Source organism: Mustela putorius, unplaced genomic scaffold (genome assembly GCF_011764305.1).
Source record: "Mustela putorius furo isolate JIRA1106 unplaced genomic scaffold, ASM1176430v1.1 tig00004007_pilon_pilon_pilon, whole genome shotgun sequence".
Taxonomy (NCBI): Eukaryota; Metazoa; Chordata; class Mammalia; order Carnivora; family Mustelidae; genus Mustela; species Mustela putorius.
The window spans coordinates 5,950,425-5,973,028 of NW_025422145.1; the positions used below are offsets into that span (position 1 = coordinate 5,950,425).

Sequence of the window (22,604 nt, forward strand, 5' to 3'; positions counted from 1 at the left end):
ACGACTGTCCAGAGCACTCCCGTCTGACACCCTCTCCACGGGGCCGTCACCTCCCCCCATCACAGAGCTCAAGATGCTCCATGTCCGCCATTCCTTGTCCACAGTCGTGTCCACCGCCACCCTAGTGCTGAGGCTCCATACCTTCTAGGGGTCTCCACAGAGGATCCCCACAGTCCTGCCCCACCTGTTAATCCAACTCACAGCTGTCAGATTCCTCTCCCTGAAGCAAAACAGGGACTCCAACATGCACAGCAGCACTCCATAGCTGGAGGAAAGGCCGCCATCACCCACCAGCATTTCAGATCCCAGGCCTACTCGGCCCCAGCGACGTCCCACCAGAACACAGCCCGTGAGCCGGGACGCGGCAGTGGGCCTGATACACTGGGGCCACAGAGCAAGTGCTCACACAGGCTGTGTCACTCACCATCGAGGCGCCCTCTGAGGGGCGCGCTACTACCTTAATTTTACAGATGTGGAGATGGCGCTGGAGGACTTCAGTGATCTGCCCAAGATCGCAAGGTAACATGCGAGGGTCTGAACCGCACTGTGCCCAGCGGTAGAGCTGAGTCCTTGCCCGCTTCACGGCCTCTCTCACAGCAGATCTGAGCTACGAGCCTCTCCCTCCACGGGTCCTTGCACTCCCTGCCTTATTCCTTCGTCTACACTGCATCTCCACCTGGACCACGTATTTCCAACTGCCAGGTGTCTGCTCCCTTTGGCATGCCCCATCCCCATGGACTCTGCGCACCCACCACTCACCCACTCAGCAAAGGACCCTTGAGCGCCCCACTGTGCGCCTAGCTCTGGCCTGGGTCAGGGTCATACTAGAACCAGGCAGACATGGACCTGCCCGTACAGATCTCAGAGAGTAGCAGGGGGACAGGACTTACCAGGTGATTACACACCCACACACTCGATTACAAGCTGAGGTCAGGGCACAGGGGACACAGGAAGTCTCTGGCAGTGGTGAACTTGAGACCTGGCCTGCCAGAGGAGGGGATAGAAGAGCCCTTAATGAGCCACCACCACATGGGCTGCCTCCTGAAGGATGTGCGCAGGGGGCAGGAGGAGAGAGACTAGAAGTGGAAGCAGGCCAGCGTGTCTAGGGGCCTGGAGCTAAAGAGAAACAGGAGATCAGGCTGTGCACTGAGCCGGGGACTGGGGGGCCGCCATGAGGATTCTGGATTTTATCCTCACTGCGCCGGAAAGGTTCGGAGCAAGGGAATGATACAATTTGATGTGTGCTCTAAGAGATCCCTCTAGTTGCTGTAAGAACAGCCAGGGTGGGGGCAGGAGTAGAAGCAGGGAGAGTTGTTGATGTGCCTTGGGCCCCCCTTGCCTGCAAAACTCCGGGGGGGGTCACCTCTGGATCCCCCCAGAGCCCAGGACGGTGCTGGCGCAGAGCAGGGCCACCCGCCGGCGGCATACAGAAAACCATGAGCGCTGAGAGGCACAGGACCCCCCTGAGAGGGGTGGGGACCACACAGCACGCAGGCCGGGTGGGCACCACAGTCCCCTGCCACCGCAGGCGGTTCCAGCACCCTCCAGGAGCACGCGCCCAGATCAACCACCTCAGAGTGGAGCAGCGCAGCCACAGAGCTGCCCCAACGTCACCAAGGAAGCCCGCTGGCCCCGCGGTGGGACACGGAGCTGAGGAGCGTTACACCTGGTGAGGGGACCCAAGGTTTCAAATGAACAAACGGACTCTGAAGCTGCTGAAACCCAACACTAAGCCCAGGACCCCCAGGGAGGAGCGGAGCTGTAACGTTCTCACACGTGCTGCAGGTAGAGGCGGTGGCCGCCCACCTCCGGTGAGTGCTCGCGTGGAGGGAAACCTCGGGGGTGCGCTCCCTGCAGCTTCAGAGAGATGATGGTATACGTGATCTGCTGTGTGCAGGTAACGGACACGCCCAGAGGAGTGACTGGAGCGAACCCTGCGCACGGGTCTCATGTGACCCTGACGGGTGTGTTCCTTCTCGGAGCCTTGGACCCCAGAAACGCAGCTCCAAAGCCTGGCCCCCTTGTCCACAAAGCCTCCTTATCCAAGAAGCAGGAGGAGGATATTTCTGTGTTGAGAGCCCCCGTCTCTGCCACGTTCTCCCTCCCAGATTTAGCTACCGAATCACTCCTCCTTCTCCACCACGGGCCTCCCTCCCCCTCCCGCTAAATGCCCCCAGGGTAGCAACCCTAAGGCCACCAGCACTTTCAAAGATGCTGGGAAGGTCTCCTAAGGGTAGAGCCCAAAGCTGTCATGAAACACACAAATGGCTCCCGGGCTAGAGTGAGAGAGAATAAGTTGTTAACCTTGATCGAGTGGGAGGGTATGGATCAGAAGGGACAGCAGTCAGAGATGAGCGAAAGAGCACAGTCTGAGAGAGACATGCTGACAGTGTACCCACAGCTGCCCAGGGAAAGGCCCCCCAAGGAAAAGGGGATCAGGCCAGGAGGGACTCGAAGCAACCTGGCCTTCCAATCAGGTAGCAGACTCCCCCGGCTCTGATTCTAGTATCTTCTGCAGCGCAAACATCATTTGTCTTCCTATGCAACTCTTACCAGCAGCGACTCTGCCCCCGAGGCTGTCACCAGCTTCCAGGACTCCTGGCAGCTTTGTTACTACAGTAAATTAAAAAGTTGGCAGACCAGCTCACACACAGCATCTCTGATGAGGATACTCAAGATACGCGGGGGCTCGGGGTCCCACGACAGTGACAAGATGAAGCCTCTGGGTCTGGAAGGGTGACAGGCAGAGGTGGGGCCGCGGGAAAGCTGCCAGGAGGATGCCTTCCCGCGAGGATGCTGGAGGCCGGCCAGCAGCTCCTTTCCCTGAAGGAGAGCCCACAGAGGGAGGAAGAGCGCTGAGCTCCGTAAGACTAAACCCAAGAGAACGGCCCTCAACCCCAGGTCTGACAGTCGAGAGGAGCCCAGCTGAGAAAGGAAGGGGCTTTGAACACCAAGTGCAGGCACCTTGACACCCCAGCGACCGGGGGCCTCCTTGGTGGGGAGGGAGACAAGGCGACTGGGGCCCTGCGTCGGCAGGTGGAAGTCATGTGGTCCCGGAGCGAGGTCAGGACCGGCTGCTCTCTGCAAGCCCCGCCCCTTCTCACACACCCTGTCCGAGAGAGCAGTGCCCCTGATGGGCCCTGGCAAGGTAACCAAGCCCACCCACTGGCCATCTGGGCCACATATGGTCCCCTGGGGAACGCAGCAGCTGGCGCTGGCCTGGCCTGCAGACACCAGCTCGAGCCACCAAACCAGCACCCCCAGGGGACATCAGTGGAGACCCAGGAAGAATTTCCTGCCAGTATGGGGGGGCCATTCAGCCGAGGCCAAATGGGGAGGGCTCAAGAGTGGCAAGAGAGAGCAAAGCCTCTCAAAGGAAAGAGGAGATGAGGCAGACCCCCTAAGGAAGTGTGGGGCGCACAGCAGGGAAGACACAGGAGCACCCTCCGTTCCGACCACCAGCTCCCGGTCCACAGACACCCCACAGCAGGGGCCCCACCACTGCCGCAGGGCTGACAGCAGGCTTCACAGGGCCTTAGCCGGTGCCTGGCCCCATGCCAGCCTGGAAAGCCTTCTGCCCTTCCTCCCAGGCTGTGGTTGAGAGAGGATGCCCTGGTCCGGACGGGCCACCTTCCAGGCTGGGGCTCACTCCACAGGCTTGCTATGTGCCAGCTGCCATCACCACCAGCAGCCACACCTTCCGGAGAGAAGACGCGCCCAGCCGACAGAGTCATGTTGCCCTGCAGGAGCCCCGGCGTCCATCGAGGACACTGCCACTCGGGAGAGGTAACCCGCCCTGCTCAGCTCCTGCGGCTCCTGGGGCGGGGCTATCTGAGCCCCACTGGAGAGGGCTGCCCGTCAGCGGCCCACCTGCTCTGCACCCCAGCTCTTTGAGCAAGTTTCCATCCCCTGCCTGGGACAAAAACAACCGTCCATCAACAGAGAGTCTGGTGAACAGACTGTCAACAGCTTCCTGAGCCATCCAGAAACCGTGAAGGTTTCTTAACCCTGGCCCTGGGAGGGGGTGGCGGTGCCTGTGTAGGGGTGGGGGGCGGGGTGCCGTGGGCCAGGGACGGCCACCAGCACTGCACCGTGCCGCTCACCGCGCTGGCTGCACTGCACCCTCGCCCTCTGGGCACACCAGGCTCATCCACACGTCCGTTCCTCCCCACCCCCGCCACCCCCCGCGACCTGCTCTAGCTCGAGAAAAAAAATGACAAACCACACGAGAGCACGCTCAACCAAAGGGAAGGTGCTGGAAACGCTTACCAGCCCACCAGCAGCTTCTGAGCAGGCTGCTCTCCGACCCTCCAGCACTTTGCTGCAAAGGGGACGGGGGCCTTCCGAGCTGGGAGTTCTGTTAACTTTCTCCCTAAGAGGCAAATTAATGGTTACCACTTGTGGTCAGTGTGTACGTGCCCAGTTCCCCAAAACCTACTGGTAAGGAAAACAAATAGGCTCAGGGGCTCCTTCATGGCTTGTCAGCTGGTTTGGCCCAATCCTCCCTCGGGAGGGAGCAACTCAAACACTCAGGGTCAGCAAGAAGAGAAGCCAAACCCTCAGTCCTGCCCTGAGCCCCGTGCCTCTTTGCTCCCTCCTGTCTGCAGATGGAACCCAGACACTCCAGCCAAAGCACACGAATGGAGGGAGGGAGGAATCAGGAAGCACCCACCTGCCGGGCTGTAGGAGCCCACTCCGCTGACCGGGAAGAGGACATCGGCGTCACCGTGGAGCACCTGCAGGGGAGCCCAGCTGTGCATCTGGGAGAGGTGGGTGTCCCCATCCAGCGGCCTAAGATGAGAGAATACAGCTGCGTGACAGACAGAAGAGCCTCCGAGGGCTCAGACCACCACGAGCATCTGCCAGGCCTCCCTTAAGTTCCCTCTTGGGAACCAACCAGACCGTGACGGGGCTGAAGACGGGAGGCCCAGGCTGGGAGCGGGAGCGTGCCGTCCAGATCCGACAGTGTGCCTCCATTCCTCCAGCCAGGGTTCGCTGAGCACCTACAACGGACCAGGCTCTGTGCTCACATATATCCTGTGCTGCCCAAACCGCCAACAAATAAATGGGGTTTATCCTGCCCTTGGGGAGCTTACAGTCTGGTGGGGGACCCGGATGTGAATCACATAATCCTGCAAGACGTAAGACAGCAGTTCAGAGTCGCAGAGCGGGTCAGGAAGGCCACAGGTTAGAGGCGAGAGCTGAAGGTGAGGGCACGGGGTGGGCAGAGGGAAGAGAAGGATGGACAAGGGGGATGCTGGTGAGGGGACAGCAGGTGCCAAGTTCTGAAGCAGGAGAAAGCACGGTGTCCCCAGCTCTGAAATGATGTCAGCCATGTGACCTGGGGTTAGTGTCCCATCACCTCGCTGGTTTTCAAAGCCTCGTCAGTAGAACAGAACCAGACTGTATCGTGTCTGGTTCCCTTCCAAGAAAGGGGGTCCGGTTAACCATTACCCTGGCTCATATGACCTGTTACATCATCCCCTTATCCACGAAGGACAAAGGCGACCTGGACATCTTTGTCACGCTAGCTGGTTCAGCTCAGTGTGTTTGGGAAGGATTTGCCCACTGTAAGCGTTTGCCGCTAGACGACTAGGAACCGTTAATAAATACCAGGCTGTAGTTGCAGGGGACATTAAAGTTTACAGAATCGCTCTGCAACTCAGCTGTAAAAAGTCCAAAGCAGATCACAGTCCTACCTAGTTAACAGGGGAAGACAGGAGGGAGCAAGCAGAGAAGGAGGGAGGAGGAACGGAGCGGAGGGAAACGGGAGACGCACAGTGCAGGAGGCTATGGGACTTGCCCAAGTTCAGCACCCTGGGTGGGACCGAGGCTTCAGGGTCTGAGACCATGCCTTCCAAGTCCAATTACAGTGGGCTTCGTGGCTGCTGCCCGCCATGTGGCATGGTGCGTGTAGTGTCTCTTTGGGTTTAGAGCAGGGATCAACACAACTGTTTTCATCAAGGACCAGACAGGAAAGAGTGTAGGCTTCAGGGCCACAAGTACTCTTCTCCATGGTTGCTGTTGACAGCCCTTTGAAGAGTAACCACCATTCTTAGCTTGGGGGCGGATCTGGCCTGGAGGCTGCTTTGTCAGGGCCTTCCAGAGGCCACTTCGAGATCTTCCTGTCAGTCCTCTCTAGCTTCTGGTCAGACGTGAGGCTCTGAGCAAGAAACGGGAAATAACCCTAACAGACCTGTGCGGAATCCGTCCGTGAATCCTACAGGTCACTCCCCAGGGAGCCCCTTGGGAGAAGGCAGCAAAACCACCGGTCCTTGCAGGGACCACGACCTGCTCGAGGCGGGTGGGATTTCCCACCGTTTGTTCTGAGGGGGAAATTTTGCCACGTTCCAGAAACACAGGCGGGGCGCAGGTGAAGCCAGGCCCCGTCAGCTGAGGTTTGAGAACCCAAGCAAATGTGACCAAGGCCTCCCCCAAAATGATTTACACTGAAGTGATTCCTAAGGCAAAGACAGATTCCGAGCAGGGTGCCACAGTCGGCTTAGTGATAACAGGTGTTGCTTTTCATTAGGAAAAAGAGATGCTTATTTTAAAACCTAGAAAATGCCAAAAAGAGGAGAGGGGCGGGGACTACACCAAAAACCACACTACCCGGAACAAAACGGACTCAGACACTCTGTCCTTAGCACTTCCCTCTTCTTTTTTTTTTTTTTTTTAAGATTTTATTTATTTATTTGTCAGATCCAGCGAGCACAAGCAGAGAGAACAGCAGGCAGAGGGAGAGGCAGGCTCCCCGCCGAGCAAGAAGCCGATGTGGGACTCGATCCCAGAACTCTGGGTCATGACCTGAGGTGAAGGCAGACGCTTTACGGACTGAGCCACCCAGGAGACCCCATGCTTCCCTCTTTCTACACAGACGTTTCTTTAGGAGGTCCTAATGAAACTCAGTGAAGGATTTATCATTGGCTTTTGTCATTCAATATTCATTCCTAAACTGGTCTTCACACTACTGAGATACTCTAAAAGGTCACTACAAATGTTCAAGACCCCGCAGGGTCCCCGGTAACTGATGAATCACTACAGTAGACACCCAACACTAATAGACCACTATGGTACCTATACTGGGATTAAAATTAAAAACTTGGGATGCCTGGGGGGCTCAGTTGGTGAAGCGTCTGCCTTTGGCTCAGGCCTGAGGCCTCAGCGTCTGCCTGATCCCAGGGTCCCGGGATCGAGTCCTGCCTCACTCTTCCTGCCCAGCGGGGAGACTGCTTCTCCCTCTGCCGCTCCCCCTGCTTGCGCTATCTTCAGACAAATAAATACAACACTTAAACATTTAAAAATTAAAATGAAACGAAAAATTTAATTTAAAAAGACAGAAGTCTGCGACCTGAAATGTTAAGATGTTCCAAAGGGAGGTACGCATCAGTAGGCCGTTAAGGCAGTTCAGCTCCGGAGTTCTGCTTCCTGAAAGGCGGACTTTGTTATCTAGGCGCAGTCACCTTTTTCCCGAGACTCTGTCCTCGGGGCACAGTCCCAGCAGGGGAATGGCAAAATCAAGTGGGATAAACATTTCTGAGGCTCCGGACTCTGTATTACACTGTCTTCCAGGAGGCCGGCAGCGAGGATGGGTGAGGGCGCCCCCTGGTGCCTCCTGTGCCCCCCGCCATACTACATAACTGGGACACGCCGAGAGCAAGCGCGCCCCCAAGGTGCTAACCGGGGGCTCTCCTTTCATCCAGTTCTAAATCGTGGCAAAATACAGTGTCCAGAAGCACTGTGCCCTTGCTCAGTTGCTAGTGAGGTGTAACGTTTGTCCCTATGTTTCTGATTCTGTTTGAATTATGTTTTTTTTTTAAGATTTTATTTGTTTATTGGACAGACAGAGATCACAAGTAGGCAGAGGGGCAGGCAGAGAGAGAGAGGAGGAAGCAGGCTTCCGGCTGAGCAGAGAGCCCGATGCGGGGCTCGATCCCAGGACCCTGGGATCACGACCTGAGCTGAAGGCAGCAGCTTTAACCCACTGAGCCACCCAGGCGCCCTGAATTATGTTTTCAACCCACTTCCCTACAGGTGTCAGAGATCACATAAGAAGTGACAGAAAAACCTCTTTCTATAATATAGATATTACCCTCTTTTAAGAAAAACAAAAACAAAAGGCAAAGCAAACACTGGTAAATATAGAGGCGGGAGAGACTAGATTTTCCTCGGTCATCGGAGGGGCTTTAATTGCCAGCAAAGAGAGACGTAAACCCAGCTCTAGGCCAACAGAGCACTTCAGAGACCATCGGCGCGCTGCCGTGGCCAGAGCAGTTGCATCCGCAGCGGGCGTCTCCTGGCCGGGCCGCCTGTCCCTCATGAACCTGGCGATGCTATTAGCTGCTCAGGCTCTGGCCCCTCCAGGCTCCTAGACCTTGCGTGCGAACGTTAGCTCAGAATCAAAATGAAAGGATTACTCAGTAGGCCATGTCATCATTCCTCTGCTCCTCCCCAAGATGCTCCGCAGAATGTTCGATTGAGATCCCCCCTTACGCCAGGGAGAGGCTGCCCATAATCCGCAGGAGGCCCAGTGGCCCTGAAGGGCCCGGGCCCTGTAGAGGTGACCCTGCACTGTTTTGTGTATCACACATCACAATGCCTGCGGCGGCTCCCCTGGCTCACAAGCTGGCCTCCCCCTCAGGCCTCCCTCAGTGGCACAGTCTGGTAGGAAGAGAAATGACTGCGTCTGAGGCCACAACACACAGAGCGAATCGACTCCGAGACGTGCCTACCCACAGATACTCAGAACGTGGAGGCTGTCTGTGTCAACTCGACTAGGCCATGGTAGCAAGATGTCTGATCAAACGTCCTTCTAGTCATTTCTGTGAAGGTACGTTTATATGAGCTGAACACTCCAGTCACTAGACGTTTGAGTAGATCAGATCATTCTCCCCAGTACAGCGGGGCCTCACCCAATCAGTTGAAGGTTGTAACAGGAAAAGACCAAGGTCCCCCAAAGAAGAAATTCTGCCAACAGCCGGCCTTTGGACTCAAGCTGCAACTCCTCCCTGGGTCTCCAGGCTGCTGGTCTGCCCTACAGATTCCAGACCCATCAAGCTTCCACAATCACGTGGGTCAATTCCTTAAAACAAATCTAGACAGACAGGTACAGATGGACAGACAGTAGTTCTGTCCTTTATCTATAGGAGACACACTCCAAGACCCCCAGGGGATTCCTGAAATCCTAAAACTGCACCAAGTACTGAACCCAGTACATACGCTGTGTTTTCCTATCCATACACCCCTCTGATAACCTTGAATTTCTAAATTAGGCACTTTAAAGATTAACAGCAATAATAATAAAATAGAACGGGAACTTGGGTGGTACAGTTGGTTAAATGCCTGACTCTTGATTTCAACTCGAGTCATGTTCTTAGGGTTGTGGGATCAGGCCCCGCCTCGGGTTCCCCACTCAGCGTGGAGTCTGCTTAAGACTATCTCTGCTCCAGGGTGCCTGGGTGGCTCAGTCAGTTGAGCAGCTGCCTTCAGCTCAGGTCATGATCCCAGGGCCCTGGGATCAAGCCCCACATCGGGGCTCCCTGCTCCATGGGGAGTCTGCTCCTCCCTCTCTCTCTGCCTGCTGCTCTGCCTGCTTGTAGTCTCTCTCTGACAAATAAATAAAATCTTAAAAAAAAAACCTCTCTGCCCCCTCATTCATGTTCTCTCTCTCTCTCTCTCAAACAAAATAAATAAAATAAAATAAGATAGAACAATTACAACAATAATCTGCAATAAAAGGTTATGTGAATGTGGCCTCTCTCTCTCTCAAAATATCATACTGTATTGGAGTCACCCTTCTTGCGATGACATGAGATGACAAACTGCCTATTAGATGATGAGACAGGGAAACTGAAGGAATCCATAAAAATCTGCTTTTGGGGGCGCCTGGGTGGCTCCGTCAGTTAAGAGTCTGCCTTCAGCTCAGGTCATGATCCTGGGTCCTGGGTTCTCTGCTCAGCCGGGAGTCTGCTTCTCTCTCTGCCTTTCTGTGCTCTCTCTCTCTCTCTATTTCAAATAAATAAATCTTTTTTTAAAAATCTGCTTTTTGCTCTTTTCCTTGCTTGGACCTGGGTCTCCACTTTACGCATGCCTCCTAACGCAAACAGCACACGTCTTCCTTGTAGGGGACAAGGAGTCAATGATTTCTTTAGAGCAGATAACATCTAAGGAAGGACCAGGTGAGGGTGACCGGAGGAAGTCATCATCTGTGTAATCTACACCACAGGCACTAGACGTCCTGATGCCGAGACCCCCCGGCTCCCGGGAATAACACCTCATCTTTGGGTCCTCATCTTTGTTCTCAGTGGCTCCTGGATGCCTGAGAGGTGGCAGACACCAGACCACCATCCTCAGTAAACCCCCGACCCTTTCTGGGTCTCACACTGTGTACCGCGCACTCTCTGTGCCTTCAGTGAACTCTGTTCTCACCTCCCGCTGGCTCGCACTGGGTCTCTAACCTGCATGCAGCTGGGGAACCCCTGGCTGGTCCTGTGGGAGCCCTCTGGGGCCTCGGACCCCACCTGCCAGCATCCGTGGGACAAAGTGGGGTGAATGACATGAGCCAGGCTACCACCGACCTTGTGATGATCCACGAGGAGAAGCAGCACCTGCTCAGGACCAAGGTCGGCCACAGAGAACTGAAACCACGGAAAGGGAACCATGGCAAGTGGACCCATGAATAAGGTGGGGGGGGTCCCCCCTGTTGGTTCTGCTTCTCTGGAGGCCCTGACTCACACGGTAGGTTGCAACACGTGGGTTCCAGTAGAAAACACTCACCCCGTGAGCCAGAGCCAATGCTTCAGGGAAGCGACACTGACCCACACATCAGGAGTAGAAAAAAGCCTTATGCGAGAAAACATTCCCTTCAGAATGGCTGATAACAAAAAAACAAAAATAAGAATTACAGCAAAGGCCAAAGAGCTACATACTGAACATTGGCTGGGGGGGCTGTCAGCAAAGCATGAGTGTTGATCTGTCCACCAACCAACAGTCCCCATTATGTAGAAACACAGTAACTATCTAACAGCAGAAGCCCGGGAGCACAGCACAAGCTACCCGCAATCCCTGCTTCGCCCCCTGCTCGGACAAACCTCCGCTCTCTGAGGAATCCCCTTCTTTCATCCATTTAGACAGGGCGCCCACTAACCCCCCAGGCCAGTTCCCGTTGTTGCCACAGGTAGGCGCTGCGCCTCCCACAGAAGATCAATGAGCCCACGCTGCCAGGACGGGTACCCGCGTGAACGAGGACAACAGCAGGAATCAGAAACAGGCATCGCTTCATGAGAAAGAAGAAGACTCCTACGAGAACATCAGAAGCTTAGAACCAGAGACACCGGGCCCTGCCCCCTGCTGCAGGGTCTCCGGCTGGGTCTGTCTGACGCAGGCCTGATGCCCGCCTGACACCGGCCGTGACGGATGGCACCGGGCACCGCAAGGCCCAGGTAAAGAGGCAGCCGCTCACGTGGCATTCCGAGTAAGACAAGCACAGGAGTTTTTCCAGAGCAGCGAGAGCAGCAGCGCCGACCTGTGTTCTTTCGTGCTGCCGAAGGCCCCACCCGCATCATGCCGGCAATTCGACGACGACTCCAGAAAGCAGGTGCTGTTTTCCTCCCAGGTCTCCGATGAGGTTCTGGGAGTAAGCTTGTCCAAACTAAGCCACAGAGCTAGGCAGCAAGAACCCAGGTTGTCTTGATTCCAAGACCCACACTCCAGACTATGCTTTTGTGCCTTAGGCCTTCTTGCGCATCAAGGCCCTTCCGTGAACACCCACCCACTGCGCCGCCAGGGTTAAAGCAGCAAACGCAGGCGAGTTCCTGCTGTGCACACCCAGGAAGATAAACAGAAAGTGCCAGGGGGCCGCTGTTCTCTAGAATAACCCTGCCTCTCTCCAGAGCTTCCTGTGCTAGGAGCAGTGGAGATACAAGGAATATCCAAGCAGCAAAAACAAAGAAACACAGAAAGCAGGAATTTCAAGGCACACATCTTGGCACCAACTTCATAGTCGGTACCTCCAACAGACGCCCTGCCCTCCTGCTCATTCTCGGAGGGGCAGCAGTAAGCTCGGGCTCCTTCCACCTCGGTCCCGATCAGAAAAGCGAGTGACGCCTGACACACACGTGAACCGTAGGCTCAGACTTCACCCGCTGCTGTGGAAAGAGAAAGCCATTAACGCGCCAGCCTTCGTTAGAAGCTCAAGTGACACTCACTTCTCGGGTGAGCCCGAGTGACCCAGGCACTTCCTGCCCGACACGTTCCCGTACACGTCATCCTCGTTGTCATCCACGTCTTCGTCGTCGATGCTTTTCACGTCGAGCTTCTGGTACCCGCACTCCCCGTTCAAGGACAGAGAGTCCATTTTCCACGAGCTGCTGCTCTGACTTCCGTTGGAATTCGGCCCGAAGGGGCTCTCGAACGCGGACATGATATTGACGGAGGAGCGGTCGGAGTTCTCCTCCGAGCTCTCCCCGGCCCCGGGAATCTTTCTAAAAACATCGCCAGAGTTCTGCTCCTCTTCCTCATCATCGAAAGAGATGATGTTGGTCACCTTCTTTTTCTTCTTCCGCTCCTTTCTACATTTGGCATCTGGCAAAAGAAGATACGGTGTAAGAAGAGCAGACGAAGCCGTGATTGAACCATTTTTGCCTCTAGAGTGTGGAAAATCCTCTACTACTCTCCTGAAAAATAAATGAGATAATTTCAGATTTTTTTTTTTTTAAATTCTTGGGGGAAAACACACACACACACACACACACACAACCTGTCTACAGGACACTGAGCAAAATGGATGTGGGACTCTGCTTCTGCTTTAAACCAACGTGCCACAGAGCATACATAACAATCGTCCCTTGCAAGCACTTTGGTTCAGAGGGAGTTCCCATTCTGGAAGTGACTTTCACTTGGGAAAATACCCTCCTGGCTGATGGATGGAGCCAACAACAGCAGTTTGGGGCGGCGGCCAATGGCTCAGCAGGCACAGTCCATCCTTGTCTGCAAAGGGACGCTGCTGCTGCTCCCACTGAGGGTTGCACCTCCTTCTCCAGCCTGGGCCGTGGACTGGCTCGGTGCTCGGGTTTCGCCAATAGCTCGCAGCAGAATTCATAGTGAGCTCACGAGCCCGGGCACGAGGAGGGGATGCACCCCCAGAACACGGCCCTGAAACTCCCAGGGAAGGAAGCCAGTCTAGCCCGTTGGAGCACAAGAGGTCAGGGGCAGACAACCAGATGTCCGGCCCATGGTGAGCACTACGGTCCAGCCACAGAACTGGGACCATCTTGGACCTTCTGGCTCAGCCACCAGCTCGGGGCAGCCCCATGACGGAGTCCAGGGGAGTCAGCAAGCCATCTTGCTAACCCAGAGACTGATGAAGAAAATAATAATATATCGTGGCTGTTTCAAGCCATAACATTTTGGAGCTGTTACACAATAAAGACTAAACTGAAACCGAAATCAATGCTGCCTTGGTGACCAGTACTTAGAGAAGTCAGTTCACCCATCGCAATCGTCCAACTTGGCCATGAGACACTTTGAGCTGATTCCCGACATTCCGTTCCAATCGAAGCCAAGCTATGACACGGTGAGGCTTCGTCTGTGTATCAGACTCTGAGACAGTGTCAAAAGCAGTGAAAAGGACACTCTTAGGTATACAAATTCCAACATCTTTGTCACACAAAGCCCTCACAGTCCTCTTTCCTGTGTCCTTTGCCTGGTGTCTCTGATGGAGGAGGAGAGGTCAAGACGGATAAAGACCCCACAAGACTCTGAGTTTTCACCATCACTAATAATTCCAAGGAGATGACCACGATGACTGCCTTGTTAAAGAGATCTGCGAATACTAGCACTACGTCCTTAAACCCAAAATCTCCACTTTTGCCGTAGCAACATTCTGGATCTCCCAGAAGGCTCAAGGCATATCACGAAGTTGTCACAAAATGGACCTTAACTAAATCAACTTTCTTTGGCATCCCCAGCCTAGAGACGAAGCTGACAACTCTTCCCTTCCTCTTGGCCTCCACTGAAATGTCACACCCCCCCCCCACAGTGCACAATCTCCACAGCACCCCGTGCTTGGCTTTCATCTCATTTATCAGAAGGATAATTACTTATAATCTGGTATAATCTGTCATTAAATATCTATTGTCCCCCCAACCCAGAAAAGCCTGCAAAGCAGGCTAAACGCTAGAGATCTTCCTAGTTCACTGCCCAGCACACAGACTGCAGTAAACGAACACATGAATGAATGAAGGAAGGAACAAACGAACGGAGATGAGGCTCGTGGGGCTTCATGTGACCAAGAAACTGTCACTGTCATTTTGCTGTCGGTGAGCTGAATACGCTCCCAGCCCTATCGTCTTCACATCTCAGCAAGGCTCTTTGTCCCTTTCGGAGTGAGTGAGGAGAAGAAAAATAAACACAAGTGCAAACTGAAAACCCAAGGGCATGAGCCTTCCCTTGGCGCTTTCGGCCTACAAGGTGTGTCCCGCTCGGCCACAGCCCGCCATCCTTGGACCTGACCCCTCGGTTCAAACTCCCACACCCGGTCCCGCTCACCGGCGCTGACGTGCTTGGACACGACAGGCAGGGGGTCGGTGTCCTGCTCGGGTTTGATGAGGATGGAGACGGCAGACGACGCCGTGATCTCCCTGAAGAGGCTGCTCACCCCCTGCGTGGACTCCTTCAGCAGGGACGTCACGTTCTGCGTGGACTCCTTTAAGAGGTCTGACACGGTAGGAGCAAACTTACTCTGCCCGTTCAAATCCTTGTTGTCGATGTTGATGGCGAAGAGGATGGAGTTCAGACCTGCCCAGAAGAGAGGAAAGTCTGGAGCGTCGGCCACGAGGAGGTCACACCTCCAACACGGTAAGTGAGCGGCAAATGATACAGTACACGAGAGGGGCCGCCCTGATCTGAAGCCCTGATTTAAAAACCTCCCAAGAGGCGCCAGGGTGCCTCAGACAGTTAAGCGTCTGCCTTCGGCTCGGGTCATGATCCCAGGGTCCTAGGATCGAGCCCCACATCGGGCTCTCTGCTCAGCAGGGAAGCCTACTTCTCCCTCTCCCACTCCCCCTGCTTGTGTCCCCTCTCTCGCTGTGTCTCTCTCTGTCGAATAAATTTTAAAAATCTTTAAAAAATAAAAATAAGGGGCACCTGGGTGGCTCAGAGAGTTAAGCCTCTGCCTTCAGCTGAGGTCATAATCCCAGGGTCCTGGGATCAAGCCGACCTCGGGCTCTCTGCTCGGCAGGGAGCCTGCTTCCTCCCTCTCTCTCTGCCTGCCTCCCTGCATACTTGTGATCTCTCTGTCAAATAAATAAATAAAATCTTTTATTAAAAAAAATAAAAATAAAAATAAATTAAAAATTAAAAACACCACCACCTCCCACAGAATGGGGTCAGCAGACAGCAGCTATCCCAGCAGGTGAGTCTTTCCCAATCCTCTCCCTCTCGGTCAAAGACAAATACGAGGCCAACCCCAGGGAGGTTAAGACGTAAGTTCTGGGGCTCAGACGGCCTGGGTGGGATCCCCGCACTGCCGCTTTCTAGGAGACGTGGGTCAGGTCACGTACAACCTGAGCTTTAGTTTTCTTACCTGTAAAACGGGGACAAGAGTGTCTCTTCCACAGGGTATTAAAGACAATCACTCACCAAAACACTCGGCTCAGTAAGCGCTCAAACATGGGCCGCAGCATCATTACTATTATCACTTCGGGCAAAACCCTGCATGGCCTACCCAGGACATCGCTATCAAAGCCTCCGTCTTCCTCAGTGGACAAGACGAACGTAACTCTCGCTATGTGGGACTTAGTGTAAACCTTCAGGGGAGGGTTTTTTCTTTCTTTCTTGAAACAAAGAAGCGAGGGACCCACTTCTGTGGGGCTCACCCTTTGAGTGAGAGGCAAACGATAAACCACCGAACGATTCAGCGACTAACACCCATCCAGGGGCTTCCACACTGACAAGCCGAGGACGTGACTCTTCACCGCACCTGATTCTCTCACAGCCCTATACAAGCAAGTCCCATGCTAACAGGGTCACCACTCGGCAGAGGAGGGAAATAAGGGGGACAGAGCTCACAGGACCTGCCCCCAGGTCACCAACCAGGAAAGGGTAGAGCCAGGCTTCAAAGCCAGGCCTCCCGCTTCCTATTCCCCACGTCTTGCAAAGCCACAGCCAAAACCCCCAACCCTCTGCTTTCCCTGCCAGGGTATCCAGTTCAAGATAAGTGGACTCAGTGACCCACGCCACTAAAAAAAGGACAGTGACAAGTGACTCACTGAGTCGGGGAGCGACAGGGAAAAATCACAGCCTCTCCTGGAGCTAAAAATTCCCTCCCAGGCAGCCGACTCTGCTCGCCAAGCTTCAAGGACCCGTCACTCCTGGCCTGCACCAGGCTTACCAGCTGCCATGGTAGGAAGCATGCTAGACCTTTCTTCATCCATCACAAAAGACCAGTCTTCATAAAAAGCGCTGCAAATTGAAAGAGAAAGGGGGAAAGTTCTGAGCAGCGGTTCTCAGCATCCATCCGCCAGACTGCTCCCTCACGGGGCTCCCTGGAAAATCCATGCCTGGTCAGCCAGAGTGGAGATCCAAGGTCTCTGCCCAGCGGAAGCTTCTGGTAATAAACAAAGGATTGAAAGTATATATCCTACAACCTCCTCATTGGTCCCCAGCTTGAGTGAACTGAAACAGGCATGAAATGTAAGTGCAGTTATTGACGAAGCAGCAAAGGAGAAGAGAGGCGGCATCCAGTCTAGCAAGGTCTCTAAGACACAGGCAGGAAATCTGAGCTGACCCCTGGGAGCCGTGCCTGGGCTACCACAAGAGACAATCGGAAAGAATGACAGAGCTCCATGGTTCCATCAGCTGGAGCATTTGTGTGTAACACTTGCTTGGGCTGCAGACCTAAAGCCCAAGTTACCCCTGGGAAGGGCTGGAGACCTAAAAGGGGCCCATGAATCTCAAGGGCCGTAGAAGTTAAGGGGTCAACAAGGACGACAGGGCTTGTCCGAGCTCGCCGACAAGGACGGTCCGGCCAGGGCTCTGAGGCGGGGGCCCCAGGCTGGTCCCCAGCTCTGTATCCAACACCTGCTAAGCCGTAGCAAGCAAGCATCTTCAACCCCTGACTTCCCTACCAAGTCAGAGAACTCTCAATGCAGTCAAAGCTCACACGGCTAGAGCACAGCCAGTGGTCAGGGACCTGCAGTGCAGCAGGGGACAGGATGCATCCGTTGTGGAAGTGACTGAGAGCAACTGACAGAACAGGAACGCCCCACTTCCCATGCACTCACCCAGCAGAGCATCGGCCCGAGTGCAGACTACTACAGTGCCACTGCCACTGTACCTCCAATTCCCAAGACTGGGATGCTTTCAGAATCGGAGCCCATTTCCATGCATGTGAATGAATTTGGTTTTCCCACATCTTGGTAGGTAAGTGGCTAGTGATCTGGGTGAGTTCTACTGTGATAACATCTGGATTCACTTCGACAGCCCGTTGTTCTAGACAACCTTGGTGTTGAGCTGTACATCCCTGAACTCCTTGCAAATGATCTACTGGAAAGAGCTTCATGAGAATTCATGGTAGGGGCGCCTGGATGACTCAGTCAGTTAAGTGTCTGCCTTCGGCTCGGGTCATGATCCCGGGGTCCCAAGATCGAGCCCCACATTGGGCTCCTGGCTCAGCGGAGAGTCTGCTTCTCCCTCTCCCTATGCCCTCTCCCCACTTGTGCTCACTGTCTCCGCCTCCCTCGCTTGCTCTCTCTCTGTCAAATAAATAAAATCTTGAAAAGAAACAAGGAAAGAAAAAAAATTCATTGTAAGAATCAGAAGAATGTTCTCGTCAACTAAAACTGCCTAAGGCCCAGGGGGTGCACCCAGATATCCCCAGCCTCGGGGCTCAGACCCAAGTAGCACAGGGTGCAGTGAGCACAGCAGTCCCGGCCCCCATGCCTTCCACGTCAGACCCAGAGTCCGAGCACAGCTGGACAGGGCACCACAGGTATCATCAGACAGGTGACCAACAGCAGCACAAAAAACAGAAGAGGAGACAAACCGGGGAATGCAGAGCAGCATGTAGAATCATGGGCCTGCATCAAGGCATGAATGAAATACCAGCTTATTGGATTAAATTAAATTAATTCACTGAAATTAAATCCTCACTGTTGAGGATCTGGGCACTGCTAATGTGGAATCTACTCAAGGAACCAGCACAGGACTGATCACTGTCCCTTTGCACTGTCGGGTGACACAAAGCAACATGTCTAGTCCACTACTCTCGGGCAGTAAGTAATAGCCACTGACAGAGACAGAGTCCCTGCTAACATCACGAATACAGGAAAATGACAGCACTGTCACATGTTTCGGAAAGGAACGTGGCTGACAGTACCACGGCTGATGCGTAATCAGCGCCCTTCCCCCACGGCTAGGCAACAGCCACGCGCTCCCACCTCGCGGAGCTGGGCTGTGGCCACGTGACTCGCGGCCAGTGAAATGTGGGTGGAAGTGAAGGATCTCTCTGGGTAGAAGCTTCAAAAGCCAGTGCTCAGTTCAACCACATCCCTCTTCCTACCTTGTAATCATGACAGCATCTGTCAAGACAGAGCCTCTGTCAGCCTGGGACCCTGAGACGGGACTCATCCGTGATAGACACGCATCAGGAGGAAGAAGAAAAGGTGGCTGCCTTGAGCCATGGAGGGTTTTATGCTGTTTGTTGTAGCAGCATAAACTGACCTACACTAACGGATAGGGTGAGCTGTATGCTTATAATCAAGAAAAAAAAGGAAACGTCATAAAACAGTTTGTTGTTGTTGTTGTTGTTAAATTGACTTTACTCCCCAGCGCAACGGTTCCCTATTTCTTTCAGTCAGTTTGGGACGGAATTAACCTCAAAAACACAGAAGGAACCGTAAAGAACCCAGCACAAAGCTAAGACAGACACAAAACTGAGCTCTAAACACCCGGTTTCTACCAAGGAAGAACCTGGGTGTGAAAGGGAGAGCAGGCTACCCTGGAGCGGCAGCGCCCCCCACAGCCCGCGCCTCCATCACAAGCACTTACGGAGAACCCGCCGTATGCAGGTGCCACGCTGAGCCCTTTGTGAGCACTCATTCCCTCGCTCATTCTCGAACCCTCTGTGCCCCCAGCACAGCCGAACATGCTGGGACTGTAAGAGGGGAACCCGCGAGCCCCCGACAAGGAGACTGGGATACAAGCAGAGGCGCTCAGACGCTGCGATTCTAGCCCGTCGGCTGCGCCTCCCCCGGGAAGCCCGCCCCAGTACCTGAGCCTGCCGCGGTCGGCCAGGAGCGTGTGCAGGTAGCGCTCCAGCGAGTGTTCGTTGAGGGCACAGCGCAGCCAGGCCCGGCCGCGGCCCACGTCCGACGCGATGTGGCGCAGGGAGTAGAAGCGCGGCAGTTCGTGCTTGCTGAGGACCTCCTTCACGTAGAACCAGAACACGGGCTCTGCGGAGAGAGACCGGGCACGGTGGCTCTTGGCCTGCACATCGTTGCAACGATACTCATTCGTTGTAGAGAGACAGTCCCGAGGCATTTTTCAGGAGCATAAAAAAGTTACTTCTTTAGCACAGAGAAGAAAGATGGCAAAGAGTGTAATTTTGCATCCAGGTTTGTTTCTTTACTTGTCTAGATCAGGAACGTTTCCCTGTAACATTTAAAGACCTTTGAAAACACGGGGGCACCGGGGTGGCTCAGTCTTTTAAGCGTCTGCCTTCGGCTCCAGTCATGATCTCAGGGTCCTAGGATCGAGCCCTGCGTCGGGCTCCCTGCGCAGCGGGGAATCTGTTTCTCCCTCTCCCTCTGCTCCTCCCCTCCACTCGCACTCCCTCTCTCTCACTCTCGTTCTATCTCCGATTAAAAAAAAAAAAAAATCTTTTGAAAGTTTTCTTAAAAAGAAAAGCTGTTTGAAAACATGGCTTTTGATGGCCTCCCAATGAAACATGTTTTAACCGTTTCTCTACCTCTGGGAACACGATGTATTGCCAACCTTCCCTATATACTACTGCTTTGAACCTCCTTGTCCATGACTGTCCTCATTTCTAGTTCCTTAGAAAAGATGTCCATATGCCTGAGAATAGGAACAGATTTAAGCCTTTAAGGGAAAGCTAAAAAAGTTTCTTTTTATCCACAAGGTAGTTTATTGGATCTCCTCACATCTCACCTTTTTCATCCACACGCACAGAGATCTTCTTCATCATTTTCACTCTAGTATATACCTCATCTTGTGACCTATTTTCTTCACATATGCTCATGAAACCTTTTCCAGGCTGCCAACGATCACCAGCAACACCAGTACCACCAGCAGGCCCCGCTACTGTGGGCGGAACACTAGCCACATACCCGCCCCTGCCCTCAAGAACTGACGTCAGATCTCAGGCCTCATAAGCACCAAGGCCAGCTCCCTATCAAAGACCAGGGCTGAGGCCTGGCCAAGGAAGGTGACTGCACCCAGTGACGGACCATTAAGCAGCAGGACAGCATGGGACCTGGGAGCTGCCTGACTGCAAAGCACTAACTGGGACAACCTGTGCGGGAACGGAGGGCTCTACCCTCTTCAAGATGATCGTGTTCACAAATGCTCAATATCCCAAGGGAGACACTGCTGAGTCTTTGCTGCCAGATGGGGATTCAAATCTAGAAGCTATACAGGCTCACAGACCCTTCAACTTTCCTTCTAAAAGAACGGAAACACACACATCTCCATAAATTAGATACCTGGTTAGTAAATTTCCTCGAATAATTCAGTTCAGCTCAGTTGGCATGGACTGCATTCTTAATGGGGGCCACAGACTGGGCAAAGCTGGGGGCCACCAGGCAGACAGCGAGGGTCGGTCCGTAACAAAGCTTCCAATGCAGCGGGCTGGGTGAGGGTGAAGAGACCAATCCAGAGAATGACCCTGGCAGCCGGGCAATGCTCCAGATTCCTCTCCCTCCAAATGAGCCCCAAAGTACAGAACCACCCAGAGATACTGGGGTGACTGGAGAAATGGGAAGCAGAGCCTGAGCACAAAGGCCAGGCCATGATGACTGGCTGCCATCAGCTTACTGACGACCATCTCGCACGAGAGCAGCTGTGCTGTTTCCTCTCCTCCCTTCCCTGTTAACAGCAACTGGTTGCACGCGTGCGCCAAACAACAGCTCGGGAATGACTGGGAAAGCCAATAAGGCAGCTCACTCAAGACGACCTTCTGTCTCAATCCCGAAATGCCACACAAATCCCCTTCCCAGGCCCAGGAGAAGCCGAGACCACACAAATGTGTCACGGCCTTTTTTCCACTCTGTGCTTTTCTCAGAAACCAGGACGGGGGCTTTGTTTCAAAACACTGCGAACAACCACCTGTATCTCCATCGTGACTCAACGCAGGTGACTCTCACCTGCATCGGGTCTTTCTGGAGAACCAGGGTGACCTCCCTCTGACCTTGAGTGCACACGAAACACTTAACGTGTGTTTTCACCTTTCAATTTCACAAATTGCTGAGTGCCACAGAATCCCTCTGCAGCCTGCCAAAGCGATGGCGGTGATGATAAGCATTATCCCAGCAGGGCTCCTCTTCCACTGCCAGCACTAATGGGGTCTGTTTCAAGTGCAGCTCACCTGCCACTTAACACTCGCAGTGTCCGTAATTTAATTTGGGGCAATAAACCGATCTCTTACTGCTATGAAACCGGGGCTCATTCCAGAAGAGGGTGAGGGCTTCTGGTTCTCCGGACGCCTGAACGCCATCTGCCCACACGAACGAGAGACATGAAGGGGATATTGAGGCCAGCCAACTCCAGGGGCACCTGTTCACGGGGTGGGGGACTAACACCACAGGCCTTCTGGCGAAGTTTCTTTTTTCCTCATTTTTTTTTAAAGATTTTATTTATTTATTTGACAGACAGAGATCACAAGTAGGCAGAGAAACAGGCAGAGAGAGAGGAGGAAGCAGGCTCCATGCTGAGCAAAGAGCCCAATGCGGGGCTCGATCCCAGGACCCTGGGATCATGACCTGAGCCAAAGGCAGAGGCTTAACCCACTGAGCCACCCAGGCGCCCCCCCCCCTTTTTTATAAGATTTTATTTATTTATTTGACAGTCTGGCGAAGTTTCTAACAGGCCTCGGCATAACAGATGCCAACATACTCTGGAGGACAAAAACCATGACTCGAGTTCTAGTTCAGGCGCCGTGTGCCCTTGGGCAACTTATTTTGTCCTTCATTTTCCTTATCTGTGAAATGGGGATTGCAGTATCTACTTTTGATGTTTGTGATGAGGGGGAGGAAATGAGAAAACATCCGTGGCCAAGTGCTTCGCACTGAGACAGCACAGCGAGCAAACAGCACCCTTCCCCCTTCTTCCAGGGGCTGCGTCCCTCCTTCCTAGGAGAACCGTGTTCCATCTGGTTCCCTGTGAACTTGCCTTCAGCACCACCAAACTCTGGGCCGTCACCGGGCCAAGCAGGGGTGTGCGGCAACCCGCCTCACTCACCCTACCCTTCCCCTGACCCTGTTTGTTATTTTGAGTGCCACCGGGTTTTTTCTGCATTAATTTTGACTTTTTAAAAATATTGCAAGAAAACGTTAGGTCTCTTGATTGCTGAGTTTCTTGGTGCTCCCATA

General features: G+C 53.9%; 1 protein-coding gene across 5 annotated transcripts in view; it reads right to left on the reverse strand.

Annotated features, from left to right (window-relative positions):
• SNX29 (sorting nexin 29) overlaps nucleotides 1-22,604 on the reverse strand; it is a 476,556-nt gene that overhangs the window by 395,771 nt on the left and 58,181 nt on the right. For all 5 annotated transcript variants that reach the window (XM_045072007.1, XM_045072011.1, XM_045072010.1 and 2 more), the window contains 5 exons: nucleotides 19,271-19,451; nucleotides 16,391-16,461; nucleotides 14,548-14,796; nucleotides 12,207-12,582; nucleotides 4,673-4,791 (listed from right to left, as the gene is read on the reverse strand). In XM_045072007.1, the coding sequence (XP_044927942.1) occupies nucleotides 4,673-4,791; nucleotides 12,207-12,582; nucleotides 14,548-14,796; nucleotides 16,391-16,461; nucleotides 19,271-19,451 (996 nt within the window). The remainder of the gene's footprint in view (nucleotides 1-4,672; nucleotides 4,792-12,206; nucleotides 12,583-14,547; nucleotides 14,797-16,390; nucleotides 16,462-19,270; nucleotides 19,452-22,604) is intronic.